At 37.5% G+C, this 23,221-nt stretch overlaps 1 protein-coding gene across 1 annotated transcript in view; it reads right to left on the bottom strand.

Moving 5' to 3' along the window:
- The window catches only part of NXPE2 (neurexophilin and PC-esterase domain family member 2), a gene marked incomplete at its 3' end in the record, with an annotated part of 77,889 nt that overhangs the window by 5,125 nt on the left and 49,543 nt on the right, over positions 1-23,221 (bottom strand). The window contains 6 exon segments of the mRNA XM_045482879.1: positions 11,179-11,240; positions 17,177-17,251; positions 17,253-17,364; positions 17,367-17,479; positions 17,481-17,810; positions 17,812-17,905. Coding sequence (XP_045338835.1) covers positions 11,179-11,240; positions 17,177-17,251; positions 17,253-17,364; positions 17,367-17,479; positions 17,481-17,810; positions 17,812-17,905 — 786 coding nt within the window.

The raw sequence follows: 23,221 nt of genomic DNA, 5'->3' as shown, positions 1-23,221 counted from the left end.
CATTTTTTCCCCATTGAGGATGGTATTAACTGTCTTTCATATATGGACTTTACAATTTTGAGGTATGTTCCTTCTATCCTTAATTTCTTGAGGGTTTTTATGAAGAAAGGCTACTCTATCTTGTCAAATGCTTTTTCTGTACCTATTGAGAGGATCATATGGTTCTTATCCTTTGTCTTATTAATGTGATGTATTCACGTTGATTGATTTATTTTTGGTGTAGTCCAAATACATTATTTTTGCTTTTGTTTACCTTCCCTGAGGAGAACTATCTACAAATGTTAAGGTTGGTGTCAGAGATTACTGCCTGTTTTCTTCTAGGAGTTTTATAGTTGCAGGTCTCACATTTAGGTCTCTAGTCCAATTTGAGTTTATTTTTGTGAATGATTGTGAGAAAGTGGTCCCCTTGTATCATTTTTTATGTAGCTGTCCAGTTTTCCCTGTACCATTTATTGCAGATACTGCCTTTTCCCTATTATGTATTCTTACCTCCTTTGTCATAGATTAATTATGTAAGTATGGGTGTATTTCTGGGCTCTTTATCATGTTCTATTGATGTGTCTTTTTTTCTGCCAGTAGCATACTGTTTTAATTCCTATAGCTTTTTAGTACATCTTGAAATCTAGGATTGTGATACCTGCACCTTTGGTCTTTTCCCAAGATTGCTTTGGCTCTTCAGGGTCTTTTGCGCTCCATACAAACTTCAGGATTATTCTAGTTCTGTAAAACAAACTCACTCACTCACTCACTTATAGTCACTCACTCACTATTTTGATAGGGATTGCATTGAATCTGTAGATTGGGGGTAATAAGGACATTATAATCATACTCTTTGAATCCCTAAGTATGGAATATCTTTTTATATATTTGTGAAATCTTCAGTTTCTTTCATCAATATCTAATATTATTTTTCTGAGTCTACTTATTTCATCTCCTTGGTTAAGTTTATTCCTAGGTATTCTTTTTGGTAAAATTGTAAATGGAATTGTTTTCTTAATTTCTCCGACACATCATTTTTAGTGTATAGAAATGCAACCAATTTCTGTAAATTTTATATCCTGCAACTTTACTAAATTCATTTATTATTTCTAGTAGTTTCTTCGAGTCTATAGGGTTTACTATAAACTGAATCACATCTGCAAATAGTGAGAGTTTTACTTCTTTGTTACCATTTTGGATGTCTTTTAATTCTTTTTCATGTGTGATTACATTGTCTAGGACTTCCAGTACTATGTTAACTAAATGTGTTGAGAGTGGACATCTTTGTCTTATTCCTGATCTTAGAGGAAAAGCTAAGCTTCACTGCTGAGTATGATGTCAGCTGTGGGTTTGTCCCATATAGCCACATTATGTTGAGGTAGTTACCCTCTAAACCCACGTTGAGAATTTTTATTATAAATATATGTTGAATTTTGTCAAGTGTTTTTTCCTATTCAGATGATCACATGGTTTTAATCCTTCCTCTTCTGAATGTGAGATACATAATATTGATTTGCAAATATTTAGAAATTCTTGCATCCCTGGAATGAATCCCACTTGATTATAGCAAATAATCCTTTTTTTTTTTAATGAAGTATAGTTGACACAATGTTACATGAGGTTCACATGCATAACAACAGAGTGATTCAACAACTCTGTGTGTTCAGCTATGTTTACCACAAGTATAGCCACCATCATTCACCATAACACAATTAAAATACCATTGACTATATTCCCTGTGCTGTGCCTTTAATCCCGAGATTTATTTATTCCTTAACTGGAAGCCTGTACCTCCCATTCCCCTCACCCTTTGTGGCCATCCCCTCACCTCCAGAAACCATCAGTTTGTTCTCTCTGGGTCTGTTTATGCTTTATTTCTTCATTTACTTTGTTTCTTGGATTACACATATAAGATGGATCACATGATGCTTGTCTTTGTGTCTGACTTATTTCGTAGTGTAATGCTCTAGGTCTATCCATGTTACAAATAGCAAGATCACATTCTTTTTTCATGCCTGACTAGTATCCCATTGTATTTATATACCACAACATCTTTTTCCATTCATTTATCAATGGATGCTTGGGTTGCCTCCATAACTTGGCTATTGTAAATAATGCTGCAAAAAACATACAGGTACATATATCTTTTCAAATTAGTGTTTTTTATTGTTTGGGGGTAAACACCCAGTAGTGGATTACTGAATCATATCCTATTTTTAATTTTTTGAGGAACATCTAAACTATTTTCCACAATAAACATCTATTTACATTCCCACCAACAGTACAGAAGGGTTTCTCTTTTTATCTACATCATCATCAACACTTACTATTTCTTGTCTTTTTTTATTTGAGCCATTCTGACAGGTATAAGGTGATATTGTGTTGATTTTCGTTTGCCTGATAATCCATGATTTTGGGCATCTTTCCATGTGTCTGTTGGCCATCTGTATATCTATTTGGAAAAATGTCTATTCAGGTCCTCTGCCCATTTTTTAATCAGATTATTTGTTTTGGTGTTGTACAAGTTCCTTATATATTCTGGATATTAATCTCTAATAAGATCTATCATTTGTAAATACCTTCTCCCATTAAGTAGGTTGTCTTTTCATTTTGTTGTTTTTCTTTCCTGTGCAAAAGCTTTTTACTTCGTGTACTCTCAATAGTTGATTTGTTTAGAAAACTGTTGCTGAGGCTGATGTCAAAGCGATCACTGCCTGTTTTCTTGCAGGAGTTCTATGGTTTTAGGTCTCAAAATTATGTTGTTAATCCATTTTAGTTCATTTTTGTGTGTGGTATAGAAAGTGGTCCAATTTAATAACATAGCTGAAAGAAATCAAGAAAACAATCCCATTTAAAATTGCAACATAAAATAAAATACCTAGAAATAAACTTAACCAAGGAAGTGAAAGACCAGTACTCTGAAACCTGTAAAACATTGATTAAAGAATTGAAGAGGACACAAGTAAGTGGAAAAGTATTCCATGCTCATGATCGGAACAATGAATACTGTTCACATGTCCATATTACCACAAATAATTTACAGATTTAATGTAATCCTTATCAGAGTTACAATAGGACTTTTCACAGAACTAGAACAAATAATTCTAAAATTGGTTTGGAGCATAGAAGATGCTGAATAGCCAAAGCAATCTTGAGAAAGGAGACCAAAACTTCAGGTATCACAATCTCAGATGTAAAAATATACTAGAAAGCTATAGTATTCAAAACTGTATGCTACTGGCACAAAATAGATATGTGGATTGGTATCACAGGAGAGAGATCACAGAAATAAACCCAAACTTGTATTGTCAGTTAATTTATGACAGGAAGCAAGATTATACAATGGGGAAAAGACAGTCTCTTTGATAAATGGCATTGGGAAAACCAGACAGCTACACACAAAAGAGTGATTTAAAAAAATGTGTCATTGCATCTCTGGAGGCAAGGGAAACAAAAGCAAAAATGAACTACTGGAACCTCGTCAAAATAAAAAGCTTCTGCACAACGAAGGAAACAATCAGCAAAACTAAAAGGCAACCGACAGAATGGGAGAAGATATTTGCAAACGACATATTAGATAAAGGGTTGGTATCCAAAATCTATAAAGAACTTATCAAACTCAACACCCAAAAAACAAATCATCCAATGAAGAAATGGACAAAAGACACGAATAGACACTTCTCCAAAGAAGACATCCAGATGGCCAACCGACACATGAAAACATGCTCCACATCAGTCATCATCAGGGAAATACAAATCAAAACCACAATGAGATACCATGTTACACCTGTCAGAATGACTAACATTAAACTCAGGCAAGAACAGATGTTGGTGAGGATGTGGAGAAAGAGGATCTCTTTTGCATTGATGGAATGCAAGCTGGTGCAGCCCTTCTGGAAAACAGTATGGAGGTTCCTCAAAAAACTAAACATAGAACTACCCTACAGTCCAGCAATTGCACTGCTAGACATTTATCCATGGGATACAGGTGTGCTGTTTCAAAAGGACACATGCACCCCCATGTTTATAACAGCACTATCAACAAGAGCCAAAGTATGGAAAGAGCCCAAATGTCCATCGATGGATGAATGGATAAAGAAGATGTGGTGTATATATATATGTATGTATGTGTGTATATACATATATACATATATATACACACATACATACATATATATACACATATACATACATATATATATATACATATACATATATATACATACACATACACAATGGAGTATTACTCGGCAATCAGAATGAAATCTTGCCATTTGCAACTACATGGATAGAACTGTAAGGTATTATGCTAAGTGAAATTAGTTAGAGAAAGACAAAAATCATATGACCTCACTCATCTGAGGACTTTAAGAGACAAAACAGATGAACATAAGGGAATGGAAACAACAAAAACAGGAAGGGGGACAAAACAGAGGAGACTCATAAATATGGAGAACAAATTGAGGGTTACTGGAGGGGTTGTGGGAGGGAGGATGGGCTAAATGGGTAAGAGACATTAAGGAATCTACTCCTGAAATCATTGTTTCACTATGTGGTAACTAATTAGGATGTAAATTTTAAAAAATAAATATTTAAAAAAATGTATCATTGAATTTGGTTTGCCAGTATTAAGAATTTTGCATATATATTGATCAGGGATATTGAACTTTACTTTTTTTTCCCCCTTAGGTGTCTTTATCTGGTTTTGCTAGCATGGGAATGCCAGACAGGTAGAATGAGTCTGGAAATTTTCCTTCCTCTTCTTCTTTTTGGACTACTTTGAGGAGACTAGGTATTAACTCTTCTTTAAATGTTTGGTAGAACTCATCTGTGAAACCATTTGGTATTGGACTTTTATTGCTTAAGAGTTTTGATTACCAATTCACCCAATTTCAAGGAATTTATCCATTTTTTTTCTAGGTTGTCTAATTTGTTTATACACAACATTTTTAAAGTTGATTTATTTTCAGAGAGAGAAGGAGGGAAGGAGGGAGAGAGACAGGACGAGCAGGGGAGGAGCAGAGAGAGGAGGAGAGAGAGAGAATCCCAAACAGGCCCCATGCTGTCAGCACAGAGCCCAAAGGGAGTTGATTTCACCAACTGTGAGATCATGACCTGAGCTGAAATCAAGAGTCAGAAGCTTAGTTAACTGAGCCACCCAGGTGCCCCTGTTCACATGTAATTTTTAATAGTACTCTTATAATCCTTTCTGTATTGGTGATATTGGTTGTTATTTCTCCCTTTTAATTTTTTATTCTATTTGTTTGAGTCCTCTCTCTTTTGTTCTTGATGAATCTGGCTAAAGGTTTATCATTTTTATTTATCCTTTCAAAGAATCAGCTCTTAGTTTCAGTGTTTTTATCTATTGTTTTTTAGGGGGGGGGGTGTTTTGGGTTTTTTTGTTTGTTTGTTTTTTCTTTGTTTTTTGGTTTTTGGGTTGTTTTTTTTTTTCAGTTTCAACTTATACTCTGATCTTTATTATTTCCTTTCTTCTACAGATGTTGGATATTCTTCCTTTCTTTAGTTCCTTGAGGTATGAGATTGGATTATTTTATTTTTAAACTTTAGTTAACATAAAGTGCAGTACTGGTTCTGGAATAGAATGCAGTGGTTTATCACTCACATACAATACCCAGTGCTCCTCACAACAAGTGCTCTCCCTAATATCCATCACCCATCTAGCTCTTCTCCCACCCACCTCCTTTTTAAGATTTTTGTTTTATGCAGTAAACCTGTATTGCTGTAAATTTTCCTCATTGAACTGATTTGGTTGTGTCCCAAAGATTTTGGACCATTGTTTCTATTTTCATTTGTCTGCAGGTATTTTATTTCCACTTTGATGTCTTCATTAACCTATTGGTTGTTTAGTAGTGTGTCGTTTAGCTTCTGTGTGTTTGTGTTTTTGCCAGTTTTTTTCTTGTAATTAATTTCTCATTTCATACCATTTTCATCAGAAAAAAATGCTCAATATGATTTCAATCCTAAATTTATTGAGACTTGTTCTATGGCCTAATATGTGATATGTGCTATAGAATATTCCACGTGCACTTGAAAGGAATATGTATTCTGTTTTGGGATAAAAGGTCCTCTATGTATCTTTTAAGTCTATCTGGTATAATGTGTCATTCAAAGTCCCTGTTTCTTCATTGATTTTTCTGTCTGAATGATCTATCCATTGATAGAAGTATAAAGTCCCATAGTAGTATTGTGTCAATGTCAATTTCTCCATCTGTCTGTTAATAATTGCTTTATGCATTTAGGTGCTCCTACATGGGTGCTAGACATTTCTAGTTTTTATAATTCTCCTGTTAGAATAATCGTATTATCATTATGTAATGCCCTGCTTTATCTCTGGTTACAGTTTCCATTTTAAAGTCTATTTTGTCTGATATAAGTATTGTTATCACAGCTTTTTTTTTTCTTTTCTTTTTTTTTTTTTTTTTTTTTTTTTTTTGCTTCTATTTGCATGGAATATCTTTGTCCAGCCCTTACACTTTCAAGCTATATATGTCTTTAAATTTTTTTTCAACGTTTATTTATTTTTGGGACAGAGAGAGACAGAGCATGAACGGGGGAGGGGCAGAGAGAGAGAGAGGGAGACACAGAATCGGAAACAGGCTCCAGGCTCTGAGCCATCAGCCCAGAGCCCGATGCGGGGCTCGAACTCACGGACCGCGAGATCGTGACCTGGCTGAAGTCGGACGCTTAACCGACTGCGCCACCCAGGCGCCCCTATATGTCTTTAAATCAAAAGGGAATCTCAAGTAGGCAGCATATAGATGGGTCAAGTTTGTTAGTTTAATCACTCAGACACACTATGTCTTTTGATGAGAGCATTTAGACCACTTATATTGACAATAACTATTGATAAGTATATATATTGCCATTTTGTTATGGTTTTTGTTGTTTTTGTAGTTCTGTTGATTTCTTCTTCCCTTGTCTATTCTGTTTTGATGGCTTTCTTTAGTGTTATGCTTGGATTACTTTCTCATTAATTTTTTGTATCTATTAATAAGTTTTGATTTATAGTTACCATCGGATTCATATGTAACATCTTATATATATATATATATATATATATATATATATATATATATATATATATATATATAAATCTACATTAAGTTGATGACCCCTTAAATTTAAACACATTCTGGGGCACCTGGGTGGTTCAGTTGGTTGAGCATCTGACTTTTGATTTCAGCTCGGGTCATGATTTCATGGTTCGTGGGTTCAAGCTCCATGTCAAGCTCTGTACCGACAGTACAGAGCCCACTCAGGATTCTCTCTCTGTCCCTCCTCTGCTTGTTCCCTCTCTCTCTCTCTCTCTCTCTCAAAATAAATAAATAAACATTAAAATTTTTCGAATATATTCTAAAAGAACTACATTTTTATTGCTCCCTCCTTGTTTTATATATAGGTCGCTTTACATGTTTTTACTTTGTATGTCTTTTGAGTAATTTTTGTAGACATAATTGATTTTATTATTTTTATGTTTTAACTTCTGTACTGGCTTTATAAGTGATTATTGTACTACATTTACTATGTTTGCTTTAACCAGTGAAATTTTTTTTCATAATTTTCTTCTAGTTAAGGTCTTTGCTTTCCATTTAAAAATTTCCCCTTAACATTTCTTGAAAGGCAAAATTAGTGATGATGAACTCCTTTAACTTTTATTTGTCTAGAAATTTCTTTAGATCTCCTTCAATACTGATAGATGATCTTGTAGGCTATTGTTTGTTGCAGGTTTTTTGCTTTCAGCACTTTGAAGATACCATGCAACTCCTTTCTGGCCTGCAAACTTTCCATTCAAAAATCACTTCATAGCCTTATAGAGTTTCTCTGGCCTATAACTAGTATCTTTGCTCTTGCTGCTTTTAATATTCTCTATCTTTGTTTTTTGCTTTTTTTTCTTAATTTATTTTTGACAGAGGGCACGAGCATGAGTGGGGCAGGAGCAGAAAGAGAGGGGGACAGAGGATCTGAAGCAGGCTCTGCACTGACAGCAGAGAGTCCTATGTGGGGATTGAACTCATAAACCATGAGATCATGACCTGAGCTGAAGGTAGATGGTTAACTGACTCAGCCACCCAGGATTCTTGCTTTTAAAATTGTTATGTGTTTAAATTGGTATGGACCTCCATGGGTTCATCTAATTTGGGCTCATCTGTCCAGAACCTGGATATCTGTTCCCTTCCTCCCAGATTAGGGAAGTTTTCAGCTATTTCTTTAAGTGATCTTCCCCCTTCCCTTTTGCTCACTCTCTCTTGCTCCTCCAGAGATCTCCGTACTGTGAATGTTATTATGCTTAATGATGTCACAGGGTCCCTTAATGTATTCTCATTTATTATTCTTTTTTTTTCAGCATGGTTGCCTTCCACGACCCTTTCTTCAATATCAATTATCCATTCTTCTGCATCCTCTAATTTTCTATTGATTCCCTCTAGTGTATTTTTAATTTCAGTTACGTATTCTTCAGCTCTGACAGGTTATTTTTTATATTTTCTATCTCTTTGTTGAAGTTTTTACTGAGTTTATCAACTCTAATGTCAAGAAAAGTGAGTATTTTTATGACCATTAATTTGAACTCTTTAACAGCCATATTGCTTATCTTTGTTTCATTTACCTGTTTTTCTGTGGGTTTTTTTTCTTCATTTGGATCATAGTCCTCTGTTTCTTCATTTTGTTTATCTTTGTATTTGTTTCTATATATTTGGTAGGTCAGGTATGTCTACTGGTCTTAAAAGTAGTGGCCTTGTGTAGAAGGATTCCTGTGGTGCTCTGTAGCATAATCCCCTTTGGTCACCACAGCTAGGCCCTCCATGGGTCTCCCCTATGTAGGCTACATATGCCATCTTGTTATGGCTGACCCACAATTGCTGTAAGGATGCTGGGTGGGTTAAGCTGGTGCTCAGCCCTACTTGCTGTAATTACCCTCTTTGCTGGTTGTAGGAGCCCTGGGCAGCCAAGTTTGCTCCTTGTGCTGGTAAGAGGCTCAGCCCAGACCCACTGGTGGGTAGGACCGGACCTCAGACTATCTGTTCACCATTAGCCCCTGTGACATCTGTGGGTACATCAAAGGGCAGGGCTTGCTCCCTGCAAAGCCGGGTGAGAGGCCCAGCTGCAAGCACTGGAGGGTGCTGGTGTGTGGGGTTAGTTTGCCACCTCCACAGGGCAGAATGGCCTGCCCAATAGATGTGACAGGGTGCTTTAGAGGGGTACCTGCTGGGGCAAGTGGGTTGGGTGAGGCAGGTCTACAGGGAAATGCTGGGGTGGGGCATGCAGTGCCAGCAAGGTGAATGGAGAGTATTAAAACTGGCTCCAGAGGGGCGCCTGGATGGCTCAGTTGGTTAAACATCTGACTTCGGCTCAGGTTGTGATCTCAGGTTGTGAGTTTGAGCCCCACACCGGGCTCTTTGCTGACAGCTCAGAGCCTGGAGCCTGCTACAGGATTCTGTGTCTTCCTCTCTGTCTGCCCCTCCCCTGCTTGTGCACTCTCTCTCTCTCTCTCTCAAAAAAAAAAAAAAAAACATTAAAAAAAATTTTTTTGAATAAAAAAAAGAACTGGGTCCAGAAAGCATTTGGCTATCTAGGCTTGGGATGGTAAGAAAAATGGCACCCACAAGCACTTTCATTCTTGTAGAAAGCTCCTGCAGACACTTGCCCTTCCCCAGAACGCATCCTAAAATTAGTCAATAAATCTCCTTCACATATACTCCATACACTTTTCAAATTGCTGCTCCTGTACTATGTCTCAGGCTGAGTTATTTAGTGGCTAGCTCTTGAAGGGATGGGACTCAGTTTCCTTTTGCCCACTGGCTCTCCTGGAGTTAATCCTGCTGATTTTCAAAACCAGATACTATGGGGACTGGTCTTCTCCATGCAGGTCCCCGGGACCGGGGATGTCTGCCATGGAGTCTGATTCTCTTGTTCCTCCATACATGTTATGTCCCTCCCATTTGTGGTCAGTTATACTATACCAGGGGTTTGGTTTCCAGCTGTATCCCTCCTACCCTTTTTGATGTGGCCTTCTCTCTACAACTAGCTATGGAAGATATGTTCTGCCGGACTTCAGATTGTTTTTGGAGTTAGTTGCAATATGTATAGTTGTTGCCTCATAGTGTCCATGGGATGAGGTGAGCTCAGGATTTTCCTAATCCACTGTCTTCTCTCTTTCAAGATGGAGGTCATTTATATATTTTGCCGCTTAAACAATATACCTTCTTTGTCATCTCCCTACATTGTTGGGACTTGTGGTATATGTTTAGACAATTAAATTTATGTATATTGAATTATATCAGATTTATAAATAGCTCTAAAAATAACAATCTGGCATTATCATCTAAGGAACCACATAATTGTATTAAAAATTATGGTCCAGGAAATAGGGAAACCACAGAGGTGTTAAAAGGCCTCCAGTTGTTTCAAGTCTAACAACTTTTTTTGGTGTAATAGTTGGTATGAATGATGGTTGCCATGGCAGAGATAAGGGATCTGTCTTTTCCATAGACTGAGCTTTCAGTGGGTTCATGATTTATTTATATGTTCTCCACAAGGTTTAGCAAAGTACTTTGCCTACAGTAGGCCCTCCATAAACATTTACTGAATATATGAAAAATGGGCAGTGTGCAAATGCATACAGCATTGATTGTTATAACGGAAGTCATTTGCTTTTCTGAAGTTCACTTAAATTCTGGTATAGCAAAACCATCGCTTTTATGAGTGAGATGGCTGAATATTGACCACTGAATTTCCTGTGATAAAATGAAAATATCCACAGAAATTGCTAGTTCATAGAACTTTAATTAAGATGGTTTGGCTGAAACAGATATGAGAAACCACCAAAGAAATTATCTAACTCTGTAGCTTATCTGTGACATTTTCACAGTACCTAATTATTGGATTTTTAAGAATAAATCTTAAGTTTAAATAAAAATAACATGTACATTTTGAGAGCAGGCAGCTGAAATTAAGAGTTGGTTAGACATTTAGATCTGACTTAGTATTAAAATTGATTTAAATTGATATGAAAATAATTTCTAAGAATAATAAAGTCCCCCCTGTAAAACCCAAGATGATTGATACTCTTTGTCCGAGGAAATGAAAGTTTGAAATAGTTAATGTATAAGAAATTTCTCAAAGTAAGTCATTTAAATGGATAAATTGTGAACACGGCAAGCAGTAGCACAATAGACTTACTATTATGTGGTAAGACTTCAATGTAGGTAAAGTTCTTTATCATTTCAACCCCCATGTTTGATCTTCAAAAAAATGGAAAAATAAATTAGCCAGATATCTGCCCAGGTATTAAAGTAAAAAATGAATCACTAGCTGAGAGAGATTGAGCCACTCTTAACTCTCTACAAATGCTTTATTTTCCTTTACTTTGATATATCTAAGATATTCTGAGAAAGTAAATGGGTTAGGATTCTGGAAAATCATTCTCCTGGTAAGGGAAGGGATCCAAAGATCCAGAAAGAGGGCGATGTGGAATTCATAAAACATATATCTTTGGTTTTATCTTCTAAATGATTTTCTACTGCAAGCCAGCCTTTGCATCTTTACCACCTGTGGTAATTCAGGCCTTCATCAACATTGTCCTATGGCAGTACTTCTCAAACTTGAGTGTACATCAGGATTATCTGGAGAGCTTATTATAACTCCGATTACTGAACTGTATCCCCAGGGCTTCTGATTCAATAGTTCTGGGGCACTTGAAGAGATACCTACACCCCATGTTCATAGCCTCATTAATTCACAGTAGCCACGATATGGAAAGAACCTAAGTGTCCATTGATGGATGAATGAATACAGATGTAGTCTAAATATACAATGCAATATCATTCAGACTTAAAGAAAAATAGCTTGCCATTTGCAATAACATGGATAAACGTGGAGGACATGCTAAGTAAAATAAGTCAGATACAGAAAGATAAATTTCACTTGTATATGAAATCTAAACAAGTCAAATTCATAGAAACAGTAGAATGGTAGTTTTCAGAGTTTGGGGGTGGGAGAAATGGGGAGATGTTGGTTAAGGGGTATAAACTTTCAGTTATAAGATGACTAAGGTCTGGGGATCTAACGTACAGCATGATAACTATAGTTAATGTAGGTTTAAAATTGGCTGTGAAAGCAGATCTTAAGTGTCCTTACACAACACACACACGAGCACCTGGCTGGCTCAGTCAGTAGAGCATGCATCTCTTGGTCTCAAGATTATAAGCCCCACATTGAATGCAGAGATTACTTAAAAATAAAAAATAAAACACACACAAAAATACAAACTATGTGAGGTGATGGATATGTTATTCAACTTGATCATGATAACTATTCTACAAGTTATATGTGTATTTCTGCTCCTTTGGTTTATCCCAAATAAAACATCCTCTGTGCTGCCTGTTTTCCTCTAGACAAAATACTTCCATGACTTTCCATCATCAACCTACAGGATAAGGACCAAGGTCCTTGACTGGCTTACAACCTTCTATGAAAGTCCATTTGTCCAGCCTCCTATTCATGCACTTTTGACCTTCACAAGATCCCCAGAGGTTATTTTCTGTACTTTGTCATCTCCTTGAGAGTAGCATTTGGGTCAGTCTTATTATAATGTTTTAGTGGCCTAGCACAGTGAACTTCACCTCGAGGTATATAGGTTTTACAAATTAAGTTGGTGAGTATATCTGGTCAACTGAATTCATTCCATCAACATAGTATCCATCTTGGGAAATGAAGGACTTCAGGGGCCAGGTCCACAGAGACCTCGAGGAAGGACAAAGGAAGTATTTTCCAAAATTGAAAAAGATTGTCTGAATTTTGGGGTCAAATGAGAATAATCCCTCATCACGGGCATCATAGGGTTGCAGAAGTGAGGAGTCAGGGCATTTGGACAGTAACAGCTGTCGGGAGTGGTGGAGTCATGGGAGACAGTGTTATATATAGCCTCTTGACTTTCGCATAAAGTAGATTGGGATACAGGTTCTGACTGCATCTTGCTAGGTGTAACTTACTTTGGCCAAGCTATTTAATATATTTGGGCTGAAATTTCCACATATGTTAAATAAGCATAATAGTCACTCCAGATTATTTTTACTGAGGATCACGTCAGACCTATCTTTGGCACAAGGTTAAAATTTGTCTCGTTGCAGAACCTGGATTTCTGAAATTTGAAATATTTATTCTCCTACATCTATTTAAGGTAAAGTTGAAGTTGTCAAGAGACAACCTTGTGAATTGGATTACCAAAGCCAAACTTTGGGACATTAAAAATAAGATTAAAGGGGGGCACCTGGTTGGCTCAGTTGGTTAGACATCTAACTTAGGCTCAGGTCATGATCTCACGGTTAGTGAGTACGAGCCCGATGTCAGGCTCTGTGCTGACAGTGCAGAGCCTACTTGGGATTCTCTGTCTCCTTGTCTCTCTGCCCCTCCCCTGCTTGTGTGCACTTGCTCTCTCTTGCTCTCTCAAAAATAAACATATATAGGGGCGCCTGGGTGGCGCAGTCGGTTAAGCGTCCGACTTCAGCCAGGTCACGATCTCGCGGTCCGTGAGTTCGAGCCCCGCGTCAGGCTCTGGGCTGATGGCTCAGAGCCTGGAGCCTGTTTCCGATTCTGTGTCTCCCTCTCTCTCTGCCCCTCCCCCGTTCATGCTCTGTCTCTCTCTGTCCCAAAAATAAATAAACGTTGAAAAAAAAAATTTAAAAAAATAAACATATATAAACATATAAAAAAGTAGAATTAAAAACACAGTATGACGTTCATGTCAATGTGTCTTGTCTTAGTATTAAGTGTGCAGGTATGTGTATGTATATATATGTATCTGTGTATATATACACACACACACATATACATACACACACGTGTATATATACATATGCGTGCACACACATTCACACACACTCACACACACATGCATATTATGTTTCAGAAGGGAGTCTGTAACAGACCATGACAGAAACTGAAAGATTTCTCAACAACTGTGTTTCCTGTATGAAATCTTCTCAGGTGGCAACCATTTGCTTATTTTCCCACCATGATTATCAAAAAAAATACTAAAATTAAAAATATTTTTTTAACTTGGAAGAAGTGAGTATTTGAGGAGGTAGCATCTGATTGGGTAGCTAGGGATGAGAGAACATGAGGGAGAAACTGTATTTACTACGTTACAAATGAAAGAAACCAATTTAGTCCTTGGACTTGTGGGAAGAAATGATGTCCTAGCACCTGACTTGGGCTTAAGAATGGGGCTTAGAGTTTTGTATTAGAATAATCTGCAAGAGTTCTTGGATATGGAATCAACTGTGAAACTGACTATTCACCTGTGAGGAAACGTATCTTCCGTGCAAGAGGAGAAAAAAAGACATTTTTTAATGAAGCTTGGAATCCAGAAGTAAATGTGTGTATTGGAAAGTGAAACAGGGTCAGGCAAATTGTCATAAATATAGTCCACTTTGGAAGCATGATTGAGCCAAAAATACATGTACGTTAGCTAGACCAGGAATTTAGGATTTCCTGAGAACAAGGAGGAAAGTGTGTAGGGAGAGCTCCCCCAACACAGGCTGCGTTGAAGACCATCTCAAGAGGGAGCTGTATGTGGCCAACAGGGAAAATGGAATCAGCACAGCAAGACTCAGCCTGTAGAGTTAAAACATGGCCTTCAAAATGAAAAGGGCTCTACATCTTCATGAGGATACCTCCTTTAGGTATTAGTTAAAATAGTTTTTTGGAAAAGCCCAGCCTCTTTTGTCTGAGCCATAGGATAAAGGAATGGTTCCATATCTTTATCAGGAAAACAAAAAAGCGAAGGTGACAGAGCGTGAAAGGGACATTTTGTAGAAACCTAGGGTCAGTTGTGCCCTGCCCCCTGCCCTGGTGTCGTCATAATGTTTGAAATGGATTTGAACTTAAATTTTCAGGATACTATATTATTCCACTTGCTTTTTTGAACCCACATCACAAAACAAGGCCTTTCTATAGCAGCAATTACCAAACTATGGAACCAAAGTCTCTAAAAATGGTATAACTGTTCCATGGTCAAATAATTTTGAAACTCTGTCTTCCATCCCCACTTGAATGGATACATACTAAAGTTACTGAATAAGCCAGCTGAAAATAAACCTATTTAATTATTTTCCCTGATTGTATTTCACTTATTTTCCATTCAGCAGTTGAGAACATTCCACATGTTAGGCATCACTGGGCTAGGAGACAAAGTGGTGGCTCTTAATGGCTTCCTATCATATATAGATGGCCTCTAAGCTCTGCCTACCCATCTGACCTCCTTGCTCCATCATCCATTGCATTCGAGCCTCAGTGGTTCCCCTCACCATTTCTGAAACATTCCAGCATGTTCTCACCTCAGTTCATATACTCTCTCGGGAATGGTATTTCCCCCCAAATTCATCTGGCTCACTTCCTCACTTCATTCAAGGTGTTGCTCAGCTCACCTGTTCTCAGGTTGGTATTCAAAACAGGTCTCACCTGCCTCTTCTAAAATAGCACTCACCATTTCATTAACAATCCTTATTCTAGTGACTTTGTTACAACTTGTTGTTTGCCGTCTTTTTACTCCACTAGAATATAGAATTCCAAATACCCAGTGTTGCAGAATGAGTCTGGAGTTCTCTCTTGTCCAGCAAGAAAGCGGATGCAAAATTAAATGTGAGAGAGGCTAATAATGTCTGGGAGGAGATAAGAGCCCCAAGTAAGGGTCCTTGCTCAGTTTTTATTAGGATCAGAAGGCTTACAAACGTGATGAGTGTGCAGAAAGAGACATTGAAACGGTAATCATGAATTCATGTGTGTGAAAGAAAGGGGCTTTCAAAGATATGCAGTGTTAGGGGTTTGGGTCAATACAAAACAAAATCCTGGTGTGAGTATCAGGTGCTGAGTGAGTCTGTTTGTCTCAACTTGCCTAGGGGATAAGACAGAGCATGCTACCCCAGGGTCAACATGGCACCTTTCTTTTGGTAATTACCTCTGCTTCAGGCAATTTCACCAGCAGTCTATTACCTAATCTTGGATGCATTCATCCTGTGGGTTCCTACTCCTATACTTCTATACTGGGGTGCCCTGTTTACCTAATCTTGGATTCTTTCATCCTAAACCTTGTTAAACCATTGGTGCAAACTCAGGGAATTCCTAAACTTATTCCCCACAACCCAGAGTTATGTCTGGAACATAAAAGTCCTAACTATTTAAAAATTGAATAAATGGCAACAAAATTATGGTTATTGCTTCACAGAACTTAAAATTTAGCAGAAGATATAAAAATATGTGTGAAATTTAACAGTATAATGAGTGTTACGATTGGGAAAAAAAATCAGAATGTACTGAAAGAATATGGGAATAGCACTTTACCCAAAGGCGGAAGAGTACTATTTAAACCAAGACTTGTATAATTACAGAGTTGAAGGAGCACATGGTCCATTTGTGAAATAAACATTTAGCTTGTCTGACAGAGCAAGGCAGCATAAGGGTGAGACAACAAGGTTTAGAGCTAGGCAAGTCCTTGTAAACATTACAGAGTATGGGTTTTACCCTTAGAGCAATGGGGTCACATACAGGAATTTAAGCAAGGAAAAGTAAAAGTCATCCAGATTTTAGAAACCTTAGTTTGGATACAGTAGATTGAAGGAAACAAGACTGTGGACAAGGAAACCAGCTCTGGGGATGGGTGGAATAATCTAATTGAGGTACAATGATAGTTTCTCCACAGAGGCAACAGCAATGGAGTGATGACTGGGTTCAGTAACTCTGTGGGAGGTACAATGCATAGAATTTGGTGATTTATTTAATGTACAGGGTGAAGTAGACCAATGATATTCATCCCCCCCCCTTTTTTTTGACATGGCATCTAATATTCTGTAGGATTGTTGTCCTATAGAATATGTTACAGAAAATACTGGTCTCTTAAAAAGTTGGTCTCTTACCAACTCTAGAAGCATTACAAACCAATGGATAACAATCGGGATATGTAAAGTGCTTCATTGGTTATACTCCTTAAAACCACAGGTGTAGAGATGACCTGTATGGGGCCTGTGAGTATACCACCAGCTGAACCGACTCTGATAGGATTATAACCAAATCAACATTTATTTGGTGTTAGGGAGCTTGATTAGGAAAAGTTTCTAGGCAGGGTTGGTCTGAACCTAAGCCTACCTCTTTGTATTGCCTATTGAATGTGAAGGCCTGTTACCTGTGGAAAAGACTTGGTTCTTCCTTTCTAAGATAGCAAATATTTCCCTCGCTGGTGGTCATGTGAGTCATACCTACAGGGAATATGTGGAGGCTTCATGCAGTAGAAGGCCTCTTGGTCTTGGTAGTCCAGGTCTTTACATGGTTGAGCAGTCGAGTTCAGGTTCAGACCACACAGAGCGAAGACTAGGAGGTGCCATTGTCAAACTGGCCTGTGGAGATCATTCGGTCATAGTCTTGGTTCCTTGCCCTCCAGAGAGCAGACACCCCTTCACTGGGGTGGATGAGCAGGAGAGATAGAGACCCAGCCCTCCCTAAACAAAATGAAGCTGACAAGGTGGGTGCTGTTGTTGAAGTCTGTCACCTATTCTGAAGCGCCTACCTTCAGGGCTGGGGAGGACATCCTGGCCCTCAGGAAATCCCCACCATACATCTTCCTATGTCCCAACTGGTCCCTTGCCTCCAGTAGGATATCTAGCTGCTTCCTCCTGCAATAGGTGTCTCGAGGTTGGAAGATGGTGGCTGTGCCATGTGCAGCCCTGGTGGTGGTGTTCGTGTGGGTGAAACGTCTGGGTCAGATCAGCTGGTTTACTTTCTCCATGATTCCCTTTATTCTCAGCTCAGTCTGTTAGTCATACTGCTGGATCCAGTGGTACTTCAAGATGTAAGGTCTTTATTAAGATGTTCCATTGGTTCAGGGCAATAGGGCTTCTCAAACTCAACAAGAACTGAAGTATTGAGGGAAAAGGAAGGCACTATCAACAAATAATATAGTCTGCTTTCAATATAAATTATTATGGCCCGGCTTAAACACATTTCAGTTGGTGTAAACACCTACCAAAAACGGATTCTAACGGTTTGCAATTTTGGAATCATAAGAATCAATTTCCATGAAATGTGACTTCCTCTGTCACCAACAGATGATTTTTTGGAAGTCATTGGCTTAAAAATTGACTACATAAAATAAGTATATATCACTTTGTGATTGAATTTTAAAGTGTGCCCCTTTGCCGTATCCTCACTTAACTTTTTCTTTATAAAAATCACATAGCCATGTTATAGACAATACGGAAAACAGCAAACTTTTAAAAATACGATCCTGCCCACGCTTTGCTGTTTTTATGGTATTTTTTATTTATTGTGTCCCCTTTTCCTTTTTTCTTTCATGTATGTATTTTGTTTAGTAATGATCACATTAAAATTAGTACTAGTACTTTTTGCAGCTAATACCATTATAAACAGTTTTTAAATCTGTTAATATTTATTTATTTTTGAGAGAGTGAGAGACAGGATGAGTGAGAAGGGGCAGAGAGAGTGAGGGAGACACATAATCAGAAGCAGGCGTCAGGTTCTGAGCTGTCAGCGCAGAGCCTGACCTGGGATTCGAACCCATGAACTATGACATCATTACCTGAGCCGAAGTCAGATGCTTAAGGAACTGAACCACACAGGCACCCCAGTATAAACATTTTAGTACTGTTAATCAGTTTTCGTGATCATTTATAATCACATGATATTCTACAGGAGGATGTGAAATGGCTTGTGGAGACAATGATATTGGACAACGGGAGTATAGCTATTTTACATGACTTTTAATGATCAATACCTAGGGGTGGAAGTACCAGATTATATATTATTGAATTAAATAATCAGCGAAAGCACATATGTGTTTTTATTCTTCTTGACTGTCAAACATACTCTCGAGGTAAGAGTTTACAGTGCCACCAGCAGTATGGAAGACTGTTACAATACACAGGTGTCTCATTGGTCTTGGTAGCAAACTGTGATGAGGAAAATAACTTTTGAGGAAAACAACTTTGTTCTTCTGAGCTGCTATTCAGACATTTTACAGTAGAACCCTGCTCTATACGAGTCTGGACATTTAGATAAGGACTTGAGTTTGGGGTGCCTGCCCTAGGTTCACCTTTTACTTTTCCTGGACACCTTTTAAAATAACCACTTAGAGGGGTGGCTGGGCGGCTCAGTCGTTTAAGCATCCAACTCTTGATTTCACCTCAGGTCATGATCTCATGGTTTGTGAGATGAAGTCCTGCCTCGGGCTTTGTGCTGACAGCACAGAGATTCTCTCTCTCCTTCTCTCTCTCTTGCTCTCAAAAATAAATAAACTTAAAAAAGTAAAATATCCACTTAGGCTTGAGCCCATGAAAAGTCAGTAATCTCCACCCCAGCCACTTTATAAGTAATAGGTGCTTGCTACCCTGCTCTCCTGTCTCCTGCTTGCTGGTTACTTGATGGAGGACTCCCCACCCCCTCAATTACCCCTCTTCCCTTCTGGGATTTCTAAGTACAGATTTTCCTTGAGTTAATAATAGGGTTTATATCCCAATAAGTCCATTTTAAATTAGAAAAAAATACCAGAAGCCGGGGCACCTGGGTGACTCAGTCAGTTGTGACTCAGTCAGTTAGACATCCAACTCTTAATTGCAGCCCAGGTCATGATCTCACTGTTGGTGAGATCAGTCTGTGAACTGGCAGTGCAGAGCTTGCTTGGGATTCTCTCTCTCCCTCTCTGTCCACCCCTTCCCCGCTCTTGCACCCTTGTCTGCGTGCTCTCTAAAAAAAAAAAATACTTTAAAAAATAATAAATACCATAAGACAAAAAGGCATTTAATACATGTAACCTACAAAACATAGCTTACTTTACCCACCCCACCCTAAATGTGAACCACTTCTATTATCCTACAGTGGGGCAAAATCATCTAATCCAAAGCCTATTTTATAAGAATGTTGAATATCTCAGGTAACTTAATCGCATACTGTACTGAAAGTGAACAACAGAATGCTTGTATGTATGGAATGATTGTCAGTGTGTGGGTTGTTGACTCCCATGATCCCATGGCTGCCCGTAGGCTGTGGTTCACTCTTGCTGCAGAGGGTCTCAAGAGTGTGTTGTACTATATATTCCTAGCCTTGGGAAAAGCTTCAAGTTCAAAATCCAAAGTATGGTTTCTGCTGAAGGCTTACTGCTTTTACACCATCATAAAGTCAAAGAATCATAAATCTAACCACTGTAAATTGGGAGCTCTCTGTAAGAATAAACCCTGTAACTCTACTTCCTTTGTGTGAGTATATTGAAACTGCACCTTTAATCAAAAGGACTCTGTGGATCTTATTACTCCCCCCAAAAACTTGGAATTTGGATGCTGAGGGAACTACCTGCTGATCCAACGTGTGTGGCATGTGCCCCCTCATTCATCAGGTCATAATCTACGTGTTCTCATTTCAGTATACCATTCCAGCTTCTCAACACACAAAGCACAAAAGTTGCATATAGTGTTCCTCAACAAGAATACTGAGACAAATATTTAATAAAAAATATTTGTTTAACTGACACTGAATGTCATTGTGTTCACTTGGACAACAAAGTAAAGAGAATGTCATCACCAGTTTAAATTCTGCTCATCTTGTGCTCCCTTTGGCAGCATATATACTAAAGTCTATTCATCTGTTACGGTCCCAGGCGTCTCCTAAGCCCCATGGAGGTATGTTTAGCCATGGCCTAAAATAATACAGGTGAAGCCAAAGTTGGAAATCTACTCCTGTTTGTTAATTGGCCTGTTTTTTCCTTTATTTTTTTAAATTGCCTTTTTTTGTTTAGCCAAAAATGTGTTTATTGTTTTTATTGAAGCAGAACACACAGTGTTTCAGGTGTACAAAATAATGATTCAAAAATGCTATACATTTCTCCTTGCTTATCCAAATAAGTTCATTCTTAATCTCTTGAATCTATCTTACCTATCCTCCTATCCTCTTTCCTCCTGGAAACCACCGGTTTGTTCTCTGTGTTTAAGCATCTGGTTTTTGGTCTTTGTTTTTTAAATTCCACATAACACCTTACACCCTGTCAGAATGGCTAAAATGAAAAATACAGGAAATAACAAGTGTTGATGAGGACATATCATGTGCTGTTAGTGGGGATGCCAATTGGTACAGCTGCTGTAGAAAACAATATGGAGGTTTCTCCAAGAAAATAAAAAAATTACCATAGGATCCAGTAATTCCATTACTAGGTATTTACCCAAACAAAATAAAAACACTACTGCAAAAAGATCTTTGTACTCCTATATTCATTGCAACATTACTTATAATAGCTAATATATGGCATCAATTCAAGTGTCCGTTGATAAATGATTGGATAAAGAAGACGTGGTACATATACACAATGGAATATTACTGAGCCATAAAAAAGAATGAGATCTTGCCATTTAAAACGGCATCGATGGACCTAGAGGGTATAATGCTAAATAAAATAAGTCAGTCAGAAAAGGACAAACACCATGTCATTGCACTTCTGTGTGGAACTTAAGAAACAAGATCTACAAATTAAATTAAACTGCTGTTTAATATTAATACAGAAAGGCTTGAAGCCTAGTTACACTATTTCCTCTGTCATAATTGTTAAAGATTCTTCTGAAATAAGATATTTAATTATGCCAAAATTAAAACACCTCCTATATTATATGCTACTAATTAGATAGGTGCCTGAAAGAAAGATCCTTAGAAAATCCATCTTCTGATTGGTGAATGAATAGCTGAATGAATGATCATCAAGATTGCCCTTGGATAACTGTCCTCAATTTAAGTATTTTGGTTAAATTATAAAATGCTATTAAAAATATTTGCCAATATTACAGACGAAAATGGAGACTTCCTATTTTAAATGACTTTTAGTACCAGGGTATTTCAGCTAAATCATCTATTTCCTTTGCCCATTGTTTTAATTTTGATGTCAACGTTTTCAATTTCTTAGTTGACAATTCTTATATAACAAACATCTTAACACTCAGTCTCTCAATTTTGCAGAAAATATTTTATTAATTGTTCAACATTTTAGAAATATTTAATATTTAGAGTTAAAGCAGTGAAGATTTCCTTTGTGACCTATTTCTGTTGCTTCTAAATTTAGACTGTTCACCACACTTATTTCTGAATATTTAATTTTATTTTTTAAATATCTTCTGTGATTGGATTTTTTATTCTTTTGTGTACCTAGATTCAGCCAATTGGATAGAAAGTCTACTGGTTATTATGATAAAGATACTCTCTGCTCTCTTACTGATCTTTATAATAATCTTAATTATTACTAATTATGAAAGGGACCTACAATTGTTATTTTTAGCTGATATGATTATACCCTCAGGGAAGCCAATCTCATGAGAAGAACAAACATGTATACTTATTACAATAAAGTAAGTAACTTGAAAGATACATAAGCAAAATTTCACGGGTACCTAAAAGATTGTAGCAAACTTGGCCTGGGACAGTTAAGAATGGCTTCATGGGGGTGGGGGAATGGAAGTTATAGTTTAATGGTCATGGGAGTCTCCATGTGGAGTGATGAAAAGGATAGTGGTGATGGTTGCATAATACTGTCAGTGTAATTAATGCCATTGTTTTATACACTTCAATGGTTAAAAGAGAAAAGTTTTATGTTATCTATAACCATAATATTTTTGAGGTGGGGGGGGCAGTGGGAGAAAGAGAATCTTAAGCAGACTTCATGCCCAGAGCAGAGTATGATGCAGGGTTCAGTCTCACGACTGCAAGATCATGACTTGAGCCTAAACCAAGAGTCGGATGCTTAACTGACTGAGCCACCCAGGGGCCTCTATAACCATAATTTTTATAATTAATAATATAATGTACCATAAACTATAGAATTAAAGACTTTAAATGAGATTTATAGAGTAGGTAAACAATTTATCAAAACTTTTTTTTTTCCTTAAAAGAATGACTGTACAGGACTGATGCCCTTTGATTCTCAAAAGACTAGAAGGAGATGATCAGAGGGGAGGAAAAAAACATCTTTTAGGTAGGGAAAGCTAGATTTGCCATGGGATTTTTCTTTTTAAAAAATCTTAATTTCACTGTATCTGTGAACTGCGTAGCTGTAACTTCCACACTGTAAACTGTGTGTCCATAAGTCCAGAACTGTTAACCTTGCTTTAAGAACAATTTCTTGAGGCAAGAAGGCTATTAGTGTCCAAAAATGAGGGGTTAATCTAAATATTTTGAAAGGATTGGA

This window comes from Leopardus geoffroyi, chromosome D1 (assembly GCF_018350155.1).
Source record: "Leopardus geoffroyi isolate Oge1 chromosome D1, O.geoffroyi_Oge1_pat1.0, whole genome shotgun sequence".
NCBI classification, from domain to species: domain Eukaryota; kingdom Metazoa; phylum Chordata; class Mammalia; order Carnivora; family Felidae; genus Leopardus; species Leopardus geoffroyi.
Note: the sequence above shows the minus strand (reverse complement) of the source record. Positions and strands in the feature narration are given on the sequence as shown.